Source organism: Pochonia chlamydosporia, chromosome 1 (assembly GCF_001653235.2).
Source record: "Pochonia chlamydosporia 170 chromosome 1, whole genome shotgun sequence".
NCBI lineage: Eukaryota > Fungi > Ascomycota > Sordariomycetes > Hypocreales > Clavicipitaceae > Pochonia > Pochonia chlamydosporia.
The window spans coordinates 2,543,510-2,559,270 of record NC_035790.1 but is presented as its reverse complement, the minus strand read 5'-3'; the positions used below and the strand labels follow the sequence as shown (position 1 = coordinate 2,559,270).

At 51.6% G+C, this 15,761-nt stretch overlaps 5 protein-coding genes across 5 annotated transcripts; 2 read left to right on the top strand and 3 right to left on the bottom strand.

The window, feature by feature from the left end:
* Positions 1–271: 271 nt before the first annotated feature.
* VFPPC_00641 (NAD+ kinase Utr1) lies at positions 272–2,104 on the bottom strand (the record flags this gene model as incomplete). The annotated part of the gene is made up of 1 exon (XM_018280619.1): positions 272–2,104. One exon carries the CDS (start codon positions 2,102–2,104, stop codon positions 272–274), a length of 1,833 nt encoding a protein of 610 aa, XP_018148833.1.
* A 1,709-nt stretch (positions 2,105–3,813) lies between these two features.
* On the bottom strand, positions 3,814–4,167 carry VFPPC_15192 (hypothetical protein; the record flags this gene model as incomplete). The annotated part of the gene is made up of 1 exon (XM_018292945.2): positions 3,814–4,167. One exon carries the CDS (start codon positions 4,165–4,167, stop codon positions 3,814–3,816), a length of 354 nt encoding a protein of 117 aa, XP_018148832.2.
* Positions 4,168–5,115: 948 nt separating this feature from the next.
* VFPPC_12842 (ribosomal protein S5 domain 2-type fold domain-containing protein) lies at positions 5,116–6,019 on the bottom strand (the record flags this gene model as incomplete). Its single annotated transcript, XM_022428852.1, has 3 exons — positions 5,116–5,517; positions 5,600–5,757; positions 5,830–6,019. The coding sequence occupies 3 exons, from the start codon at positions 6,017–6,019 to the stop codon at positions 5,116–5,118; spliced, it is 750 nt and encodes a 249-aa protein (XP_022284684.1).
* Positions 6,020–6,540: 521 nt separating this feature from the next.
* Positions 6,541–7,821, top strand: VFPPC_00640 (serine/threonine-protein phosphatase 2A activator 2; the record flags this gene model as incomplete). Its single annotated transcript, XM_018280618.1, has 1 exon — positions 6,541–7,821. One exon carries the CDS (start codon positions 6,541–6,543, stop codon positions 7,819–7,821), a length of 1,281 nt encoding a protein of 426 aa, XP_018148830.1.
* A 2,178-nt stretch (positions 7,822–9,999) lies between these two features.
* VFPPC_00639 (ABC transporter) lies at positions 10,000–15,178 on the top strand (the record flags this gene model as incomplete). The annotated part of the gene is made up of 5 exons (XM_018280617.1): positions 10,000–12,930; positions 12,988–13,389; positions 13,439–14,036; positions 14,127–14,446; positions 14,714–15,178. 5 exons carry the CDS (start codon positions 10,000–10,002, stop codon positions 15,176–15,178), a joined length of 4,716 nt encoding a protein of 1,571 aa, XP_018148829.1.
* Positions 15,179–15,761: the final 583 nt, after the last annotated feature.

Sequence of the window (15,761 nt, the reverse complement as noted above, 5' to 3'; positions counted from 1 at the left end):
GTTGATGTGTGAATTTGTCTGGTGCGCCTTGTAAATGACAGTGTTTGAGTGCCTGCCGTGTTACGGCTGATTGTATTATTGTGCTCGCTTGTTATGCTTGGGTATAACGAACGCTTCGTCTCTAAATGCATGAGATTCTATAACCAAAGATCCGGCCAAATGCTTGCCACTTGACTCCACCGCTCCATCCATTCAAAAGCGTCATATCTAGATTCATAATATTCTGTATTCTCTTTGATAAACAAGAGACATCGTCCTGGTTTCATCACTCTTATAATCCCAGCATGCTCATCTGTCGCCTAATCGGACTGGCGCTGACGCTCCCTTCTTCACTGGGAAAGTATGCGCTGTCCGTGTCTATATCCCAACATGAACCATCATCCTCGTCGAAAGAAAGCATGCCATCAGAAGCAGCGCTGGGGTCAAAGGGCTTCTGTGCCGCCGCCCGGACGTTCCAGCGCAGCGTTCTGCTGACACTATCGAACCACTCTGTATCGGTGCGGGTGACCGTGGGGAACGGGTACTGTGAGGCGGTAATGGTAACGTGATCGCCTTGTCTCAATTCGATTCGACCTTTGCCGTCAAAAGCGCAATACGCAGTAGCCCGAGAGTTGCGGGGTACGGCGACCCTCAGGGCCATGGTATCTGATAGTACCATGGGCCGGAACGACAGGGTGTGCGGGCAGATGGGTGTCAAGAGAATAGCTGGTATGTCGGGGTGGACGAGAGATCCTCCGGCTGACAATGAATACGCCGTGGATCCTGTCGGAGTAGAAAAGATGCAGCCGTCTGCTTGGACGACTGTGAGAAGCTCGTCATCGCCATAGAGTTCCAAGTTGGAAACATAGGGCGACGGGCCACGATCAATAACGAGCTCATTGAGAACTTCGAATTGCTCCCCCTCGTCAACGTGGCCACCCTCGGCATCGTGCCTCCACACAGTGCACGTAAACCGCATCCGCAGGTTGATTTTCATACCATCATCCCCCATGACTCGATTCAGATGTGACTTGTACTTTTCGAACTCAAATGTCGTCATGAAACCCAAAGAGCCAAGGCTAAACGACAATACTGGCGGAACAATCCGTTGAAAGAGCCATGACGTGAACAGAACGGTCCCGTCACCTCCGAGAGTGAGAACTAGGTCAAACTTTTCCGGTTGACTCCAGCACAGGTCCGGGGTCCAGTATTTGAGCATGTGTTCGAATCGAGGGTTCTCTGCCAGGATGCCCGATGCATCAAACCTCTTTGAGCTGCGCAATTTTGCGTCGACATAGACATTGACTCCTAAATCTGAACCGTATCGTGGGGTTCGTAGTAGCCAAGTGGTAAGTTCACGGGTCAGGTACACGAGCTGGTGGTCTCGGGCCTTGGTGACAATCATGACATTGCGCACGGCTCGCTTGATGGGGCGACGTTGCAACTGCTTGGAGACTTCTCGAACGCCGGTGGCCGTCTGAACTAGTCGTGAATGCGACATCCACTCGTCATTCTTGATTTCTTCCAACACCTTTTGAATGTCAACTGCATCGTCAAATCTCTGGTGGTAAAAGCATGGTGATTTCATGGCTGTCAAGGCCGTTGTAGGCGTAGACTGTTTTCGGGCTAAATCCTGGAGGGCATCCGCGAGTCTCTGCGACGACGCTGCAGAGCCAGGGGCGGCGTCGGCGGCAATCTTTGTCGCAAGCATGTTGTCGAGCGAGAGGGCTTCGGGTTTGCTTTTCCGGCTAACGGTTGCCAATGCCTTTATAATCGTCTGACGGGGAATGGAGTCGCAAGACGGTGCGCTCCGTCGGTGACTGAATTGGGACTCCTGGGTTGGTGCTGCCACCCAAGGCCAAGTATTATCAGAGTGATCAGAGGTGAGTGAAGTTGAGGATTCACCACCCAAGGCCGGAACAGCAGTGGATGGAGTACGCCGGTCGTCCACAGAGGGCGATGCGTTGGCCGTGTTCAAGGAGAGTTGTTGCACAGCGCTGGATGGTTTGCGGCGGTCAAGGATGCCGGCCTTATTAGTATCTTGGGAAGCCTGGGATTCGCAATCTTGAGGGCCACCAATCGCGGGGTGGAGTGCCGTAGGTGACAAGACCCCTTCGGAGGTCATGGCGAAAGGCATCTGTGGCTTACCCTCCCAAAAGAAAAACGATTGACAAATGCAACAAAAACAGCTAGTAATCCGGCCTAATCTTCACAAACTCCGGAGGGTGGGATGCTGTGTGGTTGGCCTGGAACAACACTCGGGCTTGGGGTGTGGGATCACCAAACTCCGAAACCAATCGCCGAGTTGAACAGAGCACCAAGGAAGGAATGTGCGTGGTGCCGACAATGGGGTTCACAGTTCAGACACACACAGACACGCCTGACAGAAAGCAACAGGCTGCAGGCTGCAAGTGGGGAACGCAAATGACGTCGAAACTTCGCTGCTTGTTCTTTTTGGAGTTCTTCCGAGGCTCTGCGGACGCCCGCCCTTTGTTGCTGTTGCACCGTTCCGGGAGTTAATGCCGGGTAACGAGAGCCTGTCGGAAGGTTTAACGTCAGCAATCGCCCGCGTCCACTGTGACACATGCATGCTCAGTATGGCTTTGTCGGATGCTGCGGGACAAAGCGGCACATTTGGTCCAGCTGCTCTGCCTCCCCTCATTGACAGGATGGCAACTCCGCATTTTTGTGATGGCCGGATTTGGTTCCGTTGCGGGTTTTGTATCATGACTTACCAGATTTCAACGTGTCTCTCTCACACCACCTCGTGCCAAAATAACCCAAGGTGATATCAAGCTGGGGTCGTGAGAGAATGTTGGGCAGCCCAGCTGCAAGGAAACACGTGTTGATGCTGTTGATGATGGCTGCTGCGGGGGACCTCGCACGACTGGGGTAGCCGAGGGTTTGGATATCGCGGTTATTGGGTGTCGGTTGTGATGAGTATTCAGGGCCGCAGACACGGTTGCACTGTGGCGTAGATGAGCAAATCAGTTTCGTCTCGGATGAATCCAATCCGTGACAGCTGATGACCAAGCACGGCAGCTATAGGGCTATATCAGTCTGTCCTGCAGCTTTGTGATTCCAGTGTTGGTTAGAGGTGACCATATGCACCTCGCCGCCACTAAATGACTGGTGGGATCAATAGTATCCAGTCTGGTGCTCGTGGAAATGCACGAGCATTACAGCGGCAATGTCAAGGTGTTAATCAGGCCGGCGAATCAATAAATGAAGGTGCCCACAGCTGGATGAGAAAGCCAGCGAGGAGGTACTGACAATAAAGAAGGAAGATGGTGCAGACGCCAGAAAGAAGAGGGTAAAAATATCAAATGCAACAAAAACAAAAAAAATAAGAAATAAAAAAGACAAAAAAAAAAAAAAGCGCCTGGTGCCAGATGCTAAAATTTGTGTGAGGAGAACACAAAAAGGTACAAGGAAAAGTGTCTCAAGGTGAACAAGAAGGGCAGGAACGCAGGACTTAGCAAGGAAGGATCAGTCAAGCTTGCAAGAACTACCAGAGCTCTTCCACGTCCTGTGAATGTGTAAATGTAATGGCCACACACAAATTGACAAAGAACAAACAATAATAGGGAAACAAACCAGCGACAATCAGGGACGATAAAGCTTCTTCCCGTTCTAGGAAATGAGCAGACAATAAAGCTTTGAGCGTGTTAAATACTCGCACCAAATTGCGCCGATATCCCCTAAGGAGAGATCGTGGAACTAGGGCACTCCCTTTGCACGAGATGCGGGCCGCTGTATCAGCTTGCCGCTAATAAACCATGCTACAACTCACCCCCCCGCCGTTTTCAAACCAATATGCTTGACAGTTCGATGTCACCTTGTTTTCCTCACCATGGTGGAAACTCCAAACGACCAAGCCCGAAGCTTGGCCTGAGACGTTATAGCCGAGGGTCTTGAGCTCCATCCACGAATACATAACAGACGACTAGCTGGAAGCCTGTCAGTTTCTCCGACCGTGCCTGTTTTCAAACGAGACAATCGAGAGTCATTCAAGGGACGCCAATTGTGAAGGTGTTGTGCGAAATATGACAGACGACGGTGCAAATGGGCATGGGCATGGAAATTGATCGAAGCTCCTTTGCGATGTCTTGTGGAATCAGCTGGCAGAGTCAGATACCAAGACCACATCTTCATTCGCCCCAAATTGAACGGACTTTTCATTCCCATGCTTCGTGGTGGATCATTGTAGGGGTTTAGTGAGACGACTTGATGCCCCCTCACCCTCGCCCGTCTCAGCTTCTGACGCCAAAGTGCCAACTTTTGGGGACATCGAGTTGTACGCCACTACGCCACTATAATACGGTCACAAAAGTTGGAACCTTCAGGCATAGGCCAAGTCTGGTGTGCCTCAACCGCTGCTACCGCCGCCTTAGTTTTTTCTATCACAAGTTGAGAGATGTATTGCTTGTGGATGTTAAGCTGTGAATCTCAGCCGGGCTGAAGTATGTTTGTCGCGAGAGTCAAATGATAGCAAGTTGGCCAAAAGGTATTGTAATGTGCTGATTGATAGTGATTTATTCAATTGTGGGAGTAAGTTTGTTGAGGATTCACCAGTGGGCGATAGCCCCTATAGCAAGCACCTGGGACTTGGTACCTACACGATAAAAAAAAATGCAAACCAAACTTGAGGCATCTGTTTGCCACATATACCCCATTTGGCAGAACTTTTTTCAACTGGTCTGATAGCTCCGCTTGCCAAATTGCTTGGCGACGAGAATGCGAGAGGGCTATGTTGTAAGTTGCCTCATGTTTGCCAAGGTCTAGCTTCGAACAGACCCCTTGAGCATTTTTGACGTGATGCTGAAACGAGCGGGCTGGTGCTTCGGCCACTGCAAACAGGTATGCTAACGTGTATTGGGGAAGCTGCCCGGGAATGAAAGCCTCCTGTTATGGCAGCATATGCAATATAGCCAGCAATCCGACGACGCCCCGCCCTAGGCGCTCAACAGGCTAATCCATAGGTGCTTCAGTTTCGCATCTTCATCCTGTCTCCTTTCCTCTGCCCGACGCTTCGTGGAAGGAGTGTTCCAGGAACTGCTGGTTATTATGCCCCAATCCCTGGCGTGTGCTAATGTATCGGGGGGATTCTCGGTAAAGCTATTGGTCTTCCACACTTCACTTCCAGTGCAGATCTGCAGCGGCTTTCGTTTCCGTGACAGACCGGATGAATGACCTTACGCTCTGCGACTCGAGTCCATCTCCTGACATTACTGTGTCGAGCTTGGATCCTTGTTCGCGGCAGCACACATTCTGTCCCGTCTCCAGGATCTTGTTCCAATCCTCAACCGAGAATGATCCAGAACTTTCGACAAGCAGCAGCTCGTCACGAGACGTAAATGCCAAGGCGTGAAGAGACTTGGCCTTGGCGGCCGATTCTGTGCTCGGTTCGACAATCAGACTGTTGGAGTCGGCTGAAATTGCAATTGTTGTAGCAGTGGCAATAGTCTTGAGAGGAACTGCAGCAGTCAATAATCCAAGAATGGCCGCGTGGAAAAGGGCAGGGATGATGGCAAGATTCTGACGAGAGCAAGAGTTAGAACAACAGAAACGACTCCGGGAAAAAGGTTGATTTCAGAGTTTTCGGGATAATGCGTCTCACCAATTGAGGCTGAAGGAGTTTGGTATTTCGGTATGCGTTTTCTGGCGTTTCCATAACCTGAAGCGTGACTTGAATCATGCATCTGGGAAAATTTCGAATGGGTATGAGTTGTCGAATCGCCGCCTGCAAGATTGACTCGAGCTGCCTCTCTGCAGTGCCTTTTCTCGAACAGTTAGCATCAAGACGTGGAAACTGACTTCTCAAAGAGTATGAAACGTTTTGACCCTTACCTCCCACTCCCGCTGCTGGTCTGACAATCACATCCACAAGCGCTTCGAAGGGATTTTCATCACGGCGGGGCGCCTCAATTGGACCGTTGACGGCGGCGGTGACTGCATATCCGTGATAGGAGAATGAAGCAGAGCCATCTGCTTTGGGTAACTGAGATAACTGGGCGAGCGGCTCGGAGGATGCAGCCATTTCGAGGGCGGTTTGAGGGTGGTGCGTGATGGCGTCTGGTTTGCTTTTGGATGAATTTTATGTTGATAAAGTCTGGTCTGATAGCCAGTGACGCTTGAGGCAAGCTGTTGTGGGGTCTGGTCAAGTGCTATCTGACTGAGTTGGGGTCTAGTAGTGGACCGGACTGTAATTATGCACACTGCGTATTTCCTGCAGCTATTGATGAAGCCAGAATATTTGCCATCACAGGTATACTGCAATAAATCATTTTGCGTTTCCATAGAATGCGGCTATATTGGGCGAGATAACAAGCGGTAACAACATACCACGCTGGTGCATGGAGGTCTGGGATATCAAGGTGGAAGCTCGTCACAGCCAATGGCTGTCGATGGCGGGGCTGCCACTAATCCATCCCACCAGACCAGACCTCGCCACCTTTTGACATTCAATGTTATTTGATATCCACAGCTTCAACTCTCCAAGCTGTGTAGCTCCAACCCACCGTGAAAAACTATCATATCTACCCACTGTCACAACTCAGCATGGCTTCATCACAGTCGGCTTCGCTACGCGATGCTGCATCCGCGATCCCAAACCTAAAAGATAGGATTCCAAAGCTCGGGCCTCGACGCCGTCGACAGGAACCTGCAAACCAGACTCCAGTTCCCGAGACTCCCGCACTTCCCTCGCCACCAGACATCTCTAGCTGGACCTTTATGGTACCCAAGAGGAGGATTCTATCGAGAAAGGACCACGAGACATTTTTGCAGTCTCCCACGCAGAGCCTGATCAAGGCATGGATATTTGGACTCGCCGAAAGCGTGGTTGACACCCCATGCTCAGCCATCAAGAACGACGACCTCAGCGACACCGTAAAGGCCATTCTGAACATCCTAGGCGAAGCAGAAGACCTGGTTGCAAAATCCCCTCCAAACGAACAAGGAGGCTCGAGATTTGGAAACAAGGCATTTAGAGGATTCCTCGACCTCGTGTCGGAGAATTCCGCAAAATGGCACAAGAGCCTGGGCATAGAAATCGAACAGGCTGTTACAGAAGTGTCAACATATCTTGACCAGTCCTTTGGAAACCGTAATCGCATCGACTATGGCTCTGGCCACGAGCTCAACTTTATGATCTGGCTCCTGTGTCTCTACCAGCTGGGGCTTTTGCAGAAACGCGACTTCAAGGCCGTCACGCTTACCGTTTTCTCAAAATACCTGTCCCTGATGCGAACGGTTCAAATGACTTACTACCTCGAACCGGCGGGCTCTCACGGCGTATGGGGATTGGACGACTACCAGTTTCTCCCGTTTCTCTTTGGGGCATCCCAACTATTACACCACCCGTACATCACACCGCGGTCTATCCACCAACAACTGACCATTGAGGAATTTAGCAGAGATTACCTGTACCTCGGGCAGGTCGCCTTTGTCAACGACACAAAGACAGTCAAGGGATTGAGATGGCACAGCCCCATGCTGGACGACATCTCGTCAGCCAAGTCGTGGTCCAAGATTGACGGCGGAATGCGTCGAATGTTTGTGGCCGAGGTGCTAGGTAAATTGCCCGTGATGCAGCACTTTTTGTTTGGATCGCTGGTGCTGGCAGTGGAAGGAATGAGTGAGGATGACGGAGTTGACGGTCACGATGATGAAGACGACGGCCGCGTCACCTCAGACTCGACCGACCACTCAGATCACGCTCACAACGGCACAGGCTGGGGCGATTGCTGTGGGATCAAGGTACCTAGCAGCATTGCAGCTGCGCAGGAGATGAAGAAGGGGGCCAGAGGCGATACCTTGCGGCGGATCCCATTTGACTGAGAGGTGGGAGTCATTTTCGAGACGACAGTGCTCGGAGGCTGTTACCCCCGACCTGTGCAGGCTCGTCTGCTGCAACGGGGACGTGCCTGGTGCTCGACGACACAACCGTGTCAGGATGTTTGAGAGGGTTTCATAACAAATACATATATAATGCGAACGACCAACAACGCCGTTGACCAATGGGCAGTTTGCGATCTGTTCGAGGCAGGCCTATTTTGACGCCGTCGGCAGCTGGTGGAGGAGGATTACGCACGCAAGTGCTGCTTTGGGCATCCCCAGCGAAAGAATGGAGCAGCTAAGCCCTGTAGAAATGAGCCCTACCAACGACATGGAGAGACGGCCTGGGACCTTGTATGTATGGTTTTGCGGGGATACTATTAGAGGCTGATGTGTGTAAGTGTCGTCGAGAGAGAGTCTGGATGCTATGGAGTTGCTTATGATTGTCTTGGTGAATGACGGGATGTCGATGCACTCCGATAGAGGAAATAGATTACGCATGAATACACCTTGCAACAACGTTGATGGTTTCGAATCCGAATCTAATTTACACCATCTGGGCATTGGAAACACTCATGCACACAATTGAGGCAGCAGGTATTCAACTAAGCTACAGGGTTGGGTATGGCGCAGCATTCACTGCACGCTTTGACATCCAGTATCCCTACTCTGTACCTGACTGATGGTAAACACATTCTGCCATTGAGCTCAGCCTCCGCTCGGTTCAAGCCGTAGAGGCCAGAGATGATCCCTGGATGGGATAGCTTCATCTGGCTCGGCGGTGTCCAAGTTGGGACGGCAAACGGCACTTGTTATGCTTATGCTTATTGCAAATGGAGATAGAAGCGAGCCCGGAACTGAGAATGGTTGCGTTCTGTTGGCAAGATTTTCCTTGGCAGCGCGTTGGAACCTGTTGGAGATGAGGCTTGTTCCCCAGGCAGAGGACAGTTTGATGTACAATGATTGCGATGCTCGCTACTGAGGATCAGGCAGACATATAGGTGTGCCAAACTCATCCTGATGAACGTTCCTGAGCGCCTTCCATCAAATCACGGCCCAAACTGCAGAGGAAGCACAACACTGGCACAACTTAATCAAAGATGTGAATGCCGATGAACAGACTGCGCAGACAGGGCTGTAGAGGCAGTGCTCTGATTGCCAGCCGATCAACAGCCCTGCCCACACCGTTGATGCGAAGAGAATGGCACTCATCCATCAATCACCTCAATGTTGTCTTTCGAGATTGATGGGCAAGGCTTCAATGTTGACATGGACCAGTTGACCAGATATGCAGGTGGACAGACCGACCCCCTGCAATGATGCTGGGGACGCGCGTTCTTGCATCATTTTACAGGGCTCTACAGGGATCTCCGTGGGCAACAGTGGGCTTTTTGACAGCCGAGCAGCGCTGAGCCCTCAAATGGCCCGCTACATGTACACTGTGCTCGGAAATGGCCCGGGGGCTTTTCTCGGATTGTTCCCCCACGCTCAGCCCAAGAGCCAATGGCGTGTAAGCTTGTGTTTAGAGACTCCAATACGAGCAACCGAGAGGCAGTCTTGGTTGGTGGGAATTATCCTGAACCACAAGCTGCACGATACCCGTCGTGTAGGTCAACTAGACGGATGGCCCTGGGTAGCTAGCTGAGCCCTTTAGGCAGTGACCCTGGAAACTGATGCTCTCTTGGCAAGACCACGAGTCCTTTGTTGTGCAATACATCCCGTGCTAGTTGGCTCTTGGCATCGCCGCTTGGTTGTTTTGGGATGCTGGCCGAGTGGGAATTGGGAATATCTTTGCATGGGCTGATGCCACGGTAGCACGAACTCATGATGATCCATTTTACATTTTTTTTTTTTGGTCTGTAAGTGTGTAGAAGCGAAGTGTAGCTCTTTATTAATATGCACGGTCAGGAGTTTCCGATACCAGATGTGACTGGTCTAACAGCTTGTTGGTTGATGTCTTCTGTTGTGTGACATGTGTCCCTGAGCTATCAACTTCATCACCACCCCTTTATCTATTACAATTTTCAGTCTTTTTCTACTTTTGTGGTATTTCATTCGTTTGATTAATATAACAACCTCGAGACGAGGTAGCACAGCGTTTCACTGCGGCCGCAGAGCCTGCAAACACCTTCCCCCCTTTCAGTCCCTCAACGACTCCAAGTTGTCAAAGACGTTGCCAACATGGCCGTCTTCAACTTGAGACAGTTTATCCGTCAGACAGCCGCCCTATGCTACAAGAACTTCCTGGCAACCGTCGTTCGACAACCCATCAGTTTCCTCCTCTTCACATACGGCCTGCCCCTCGCCATTCTCGCCGTCCTCCTGTCCATCCCGTCGTTTATAACCCCCTCGAGCCGCTTCGGCGTGGGATCTCCAGCTCCGATTCGAGACTTTTCCATCACCGACGGCAAGAAGCTCGTCATTGTCAAGAAACCATCCCTCGGACCAGACGTGGACCGCGTGATAACCACCTTTACCAAAAACATTGACAAGAGTCTGATTCACCACCTTGACGATGAGAGCCAGCTTTCCACCCTGTGTCTCGCCAGCCTCCGCGGGGTCAGCGACTGTCACGCCGCTGTCACCTTTTGGGACTCTCCCTTGACCGAGGGCGCTGTCGACTTTACGTCTTCGCCGGGAAAACATACCTGGCAGTACACGATTCGTGCTGATCCGGTCCGCGACGACACGCACTTCAGTGTCAGTGAACACAACAGCGACCAGGAGACTCTTTACATGCCGCTGCAGCTGGCTATCAACAACGCCATTACAAACGCCACCACCGTTCCTGAGGCGTTCATGTATACGTACCAGACGGAAGAGAGCAGATCCCAGGGCCAACGGAGCGTGTTTGTAGCACAGGTCGGCACCATGTACGGCTTCGCATTGTTCAGCTGCTTCTGGCTGATTATATACCGGTTGACCAGCCAGATTACTTCGGAGCGAGAGTCCGGCATGGCACAACTCGTGGACGCCATGGGTGGAGGGAGTGCCACGGCTGCCCGTGTTCTGAGCTGGCTGATTGTGTATAACCTCGCCTGTCTGCCTGCGTTTATCGGCTTCGGCGGCCTCTACTGGCGCATCTTGTTCCCTACCTCGGACATTGGCACCCTCATCGGGTGGCAGGTTCTGCTGGGAATGGCAGTCAACAGCTCAACCGTGTTTGCGTCGTCCTTCTTCACAAAGTCCCGCGTGTCGGCCGTATATGTCGTTGGCGTCTTCCTCCTCATGTCTGTCGCCGCCCAAGTGTATAGTTTCCAGTATATACCGACGAAACCCTTGGCCGAGGGCGTGTACCCCCTGACATTGATCTTCTCGAGCTCCAACCACCTGTTCTTCCTGCAGCAAATGTGTCTCTGGGAGCTGGCGGAGATGAAGGCCGACATCACCAAGCTTCCCAGGCCCGACTACGGCATCAATTCAACCTCGTACAATGTCACGCAGTCGACTATGCTTGCATTTCTGGCCATCCACATTGTCGTCTATCCCATACTGGCCATCATTGTGGAGAAGTTTATGCACGGCATCGACTTTCGCAATAGATCCTTCTCTGGCGGCAAGAATCCTAATGGCAACGTCGTGGCCGAGGCGGTGAGTCTGAAGAAGCGCTTCACGCCTAACTTTTTGGAAAAGATGTTTTGCTGTGGCAAACGACGGGCTGTGACGGCGGTAGATGGCGTGAGTCTGCAGGGCCACAAGGGCCAGATATTGTGTCTTGTTGGTCCGAATGGATCGGGCAAGACGACCACTCTGCACATGATGGCCGGATTTATTAGTCCCACGGCTGGAACTGTGAATTTGGATGCCACGCCCTCGCAGATTGGTATTTGTCCTCAGAGAAACACGCTGTGGGATAACCTCACCGTCAGCGAGCACATGTCTATCTGGCGAAGTATCAAGTCTGGTAACGAGACGGACGGCGACCTCGGCAGGTTGATTGCCGATTGCGACTTAACCAAGAAGCGAAAGAGTTATGCAAGGACGCTTAGTGGTGGTCAGAAGCGCAAGCTTCAACTCGCGTGCATGTTTGTGGGTGACTCGTCCGTTTGTCTTATCGATGAGTGTACATCTGGCTTGGATCCGCTGTCTCGTCGTGTTATTTGGGATATTCTGCTGGACCAACGCTCCAAGAGAAGCATCCTCTTTACGACGCACTTTCTCGATGAAGTGGACGTCCTCGCAGATCATATTGTTATTTTATCCAAGGGAACGGTTCGCTGCCACGGCACGCCGGCCGAATTGAAGAACTTGTACGGCGGTGGTTATCGGCTTCACGTCCCTCACGATGCGCCTAGGTTGGATGTATCGTATAATGCGGTGCTGCATCAAGACAGCTTGGTGTACTCGACGCCTGATTCTCGATCCGCGGCACAACTCTTGTCTGAATTCGCGGCAGCAGGCGTCACGGACGTGTCCATGGCGGGGCCTCAAGTCGAGGATGTCTTTCTCAACGTTGCGGATGAACCTGAACTCCAGGAAGCTCAAAAGATGATTGCTCAGGAGGCGTCGTCTGGTTTCGAAATGACACCCGGCACCATTGTTTCCTTTGCGGGCCAAGTTGGCATACTCTTCCGGAAGAGGCTGACCATCCTCAAGAGATTCTGGTGGCCGTACTTTTACGTACTCGCCCTGCCGCTCATTATCAACCCCTTCTTCGATCGTCTGCTCAAGGGGTATGCACCGCCGTCCTGTGAGTTTCTTGAGCCGTCGTTTAGTCAGCCAAGTCCCGAACCGTTTTACTACTATGGCGATTGTACGGGTTCATATTGCCCCAAGTTTCCTGTCGCTCCTCTCTCGGCACAAGACCAGATTGACGCCTTGGTCAAGAAACACATCTTTTCTCTCAGCCGGGTTCAGGCAAACCAGTCTCGCGCGTTTGCTCCCAACCTGGAAACCAAGGACAAGTTTTTGAGCTACTGGCAAGACCAGAGGAGTAGAGTCTCTTCGTCAGGCGGTATCTACGGCGGATCAGCCAGTGATGCTCCCATTCTTGCTTGTCAGATCAACTCGTATGGGCGGCCGGAAGCGCCAAAGATTCTGTCCCTGTGGTCGCAGATGATTAGTGGTGTTGAGATCATTTCGTCACAGGGAGGGTTCGCACAAACTCGAAAGGTACGTTTGAAGAGCCCGACAGCCTTGAATCATGGAATACTAACCAAGTACTTGTAGAGTGCTGATAATAACGGTCTCCTGTACGCCATCTTCTTCACACTAGTCCAGGCCATCTACCCAGCTGCCTTTGTCTTGTACCCTGCGATTGAAAAGGATCGCAAGGTCAGACCGCTCGAGTATGCAAATGGTGTTCGCAGAGGTCCCCTCTGGGTAGCATACTCGCTATTTGATTTCATGTTTGTCGTCATGATTGCTGTGGGCGTTACGGCCATCATGTTCACCCAGCTGCCCTTCTTCCACGACATATGGATAATGCTACCGATTTTGATTCTGTACGGATTCGCAGCCATTCTCCTGGGTTATGTCATTTCCCACTTTGTTGCCGGTCCCCTCAAGTCGTTTATTGCCACTGCAGGAATCAGCTTGCTCATGTATGCGATTGCGGCCATTGGCTTTGGTGTAAGTCAAGATTTGTTCCCAAGACTGCTCCTACTGACAAACACCACAGGTCGGGTCTGGCTACGCAGATGCAGCTCAAATGGACACCATCACGCTTGGCATCACGTTTGGTCTAAACATTGTCCTGCCCATTGGCAATGTGTTCCGAGCGGCCATGTTGGTACTCAACGTGGCTCAAGTCGGATGCAAAGATGGGCTTCATACAGCCACCAGCAGCATATACTCGTTTGGCTCGCCAATTTTGTACTTGGTCATCCAAATCATTATCCTCTTGCTCATAATTGTCTGGATCGAGGGTGACTTGGCCCTCTTTCGCAGGCACAAAACAACCAACCTCAACAAAGACTCGGAAAAACGCATCGGCAACGTCACCGACGACGTCGAAGCCGAAACGATGCGCGTGGAAAACACCAACGACGACTTCCTCCGCGCCCTCCATCTCAGCAAGTCATTTGGTTCAAACAAGGCCGTCGACGACGTCACGCTCGGTCTGCCAGAGAGCGACGTGCTCGCTCTCATCGGACCCAACGGCGCTGGAAAGTCAACCCTCGTCAACCTCATTCAGTCAGAACTATCCCCTGACAACGGTAAAGTGCTTCTCCGCGGTGAGGACTCACGGACTCGTTCGGCCCAACGACATCTTGGCGGTAAGTCATTTATTGATCTCAAAGTCTCCTTGGCACTCTCCCCAAGGGCCAGCTGACAAGAGCATTCCTTGGCTAATCATCCCTTTAAAGTGTGCCCACAGCATGACGCCCTCGACTTCATGAGCACCCGCGAACACCTAGCCTTCTTCGCACGAATCAAAGGCATCAAGGATGTCAAAGGCAACGTCGACCATCTCATGAACAGCCTCAACCTCACGCCGCATGGGTCCACGCTCGCCTCCAAATTATCAGGAGGCAACAAGCGAAAGCTAAGCCTGGCCATTGCTCTCATGGGCACACCCCCGGTTCTCGTCCTCGACGAACCTACGTCCGCCATGGACGCCGTGGCTAAACGTTCATTCTGGAAAGTCATTGAAAAGATAGCTCACAACCGCTCGGTTCTCCTAACGGTACGTGTTTTGCCTACCATGTGAACCTCGTCAGCCCTATGCCCCCTTCAAATTATGTGCAGCGCCGCCCCCCTCCCCTCGCTCCCTCCATCCCCCTCCCCGTCATTTTAATATCCGAAACGAGGCATTATCGAAAAGAAGCAAAAAGGAAAACTAGCCGAAAAGATGATGTGTAGCAAAAACATGACAAAAACGTGGTCGTAAAGATAATCAAAAAAGAGCAAAACTTACTAGCCGAACTGACACGTCTTACTTTCCCAAATATAGACTCACTCCATGGAGGAAGCCGACGCACTAGCCACCCGCGCGGCCATTATATCCAAGTCAATTCTCGCCGTCGGTACTACCAAGGCCCTCCGCGACAAATATAGCAATCACTACTACGTGACACTAGTTCTTGGCTCAGCGCCGAACTCAACCCCTGAGGAGATGGAAGCCGTGCGGGCGTGGGTCCACGATGTGCTGCCGTCGTCACAGTTGGAGCGTGACATGCTCGGTGGTCAGATTCGTTTCACAATCCCTGGCGTAGACGCCGATGGCAGACGCCCGGTGAGTCGGGTCATTGATCTTATTGAGAGGCACAAGGACTCGTTGGGCGTCGAGTATTATTCGGTGAGTGGGCCGACGCTGGAGCGTGTGTTTTTGAGCGTTGTCAAGGAGAATAATGTGCAGGAAGAGGATGGACGGGATACCAGGGGTCAGCGGTTGCGACGATTGTTGAGGATTGGATGAATGGACATGTACTAGGTACCTATGTAGGTCAGCTGGTGGGTTATGACATTTACGTACGAGATACTTAAGCAGAGTGGGGATCCAAAAGTATTTAAACAAGCACAAGGTATCGCATACCGCGTTGTGTGCCAAGATATATTGAGATGTGTTGGTGTATACTTGGACAAGGGCAAATACTTTCACCACAGACTCCCTACCTAGGTAAGTAGGCTGGAGATCCTCGTCGTTTTTGCGCTTGTTACAGACAATATGTTTCAGTTCGAGGGGGTCCAAACGCCTGCACGTAGAGAAATATTTGGCTTGAGTAGAAAAAGAAACAACGAAAAGAAAAGCCACAGTCAATATACCTACCTAGGTACTCCCAGCCTTGGCGGCTGACACTATCATCATCCAATCCTGTTGCTGCCGCATGCGGGTGATTTGGTCACTGTGGCTGCTGCGGCTCGTACAAGATTTCTATCACAGAGGCACAGCATCGGGAATCAACAAGGGCCTCTCATATCAAATGTTTACATTTTCAGCCTCATTACTTAACGAGGTTTTGTGTTTGTGCTACCTATGCATTGTGCGGCTTGATCCGCTG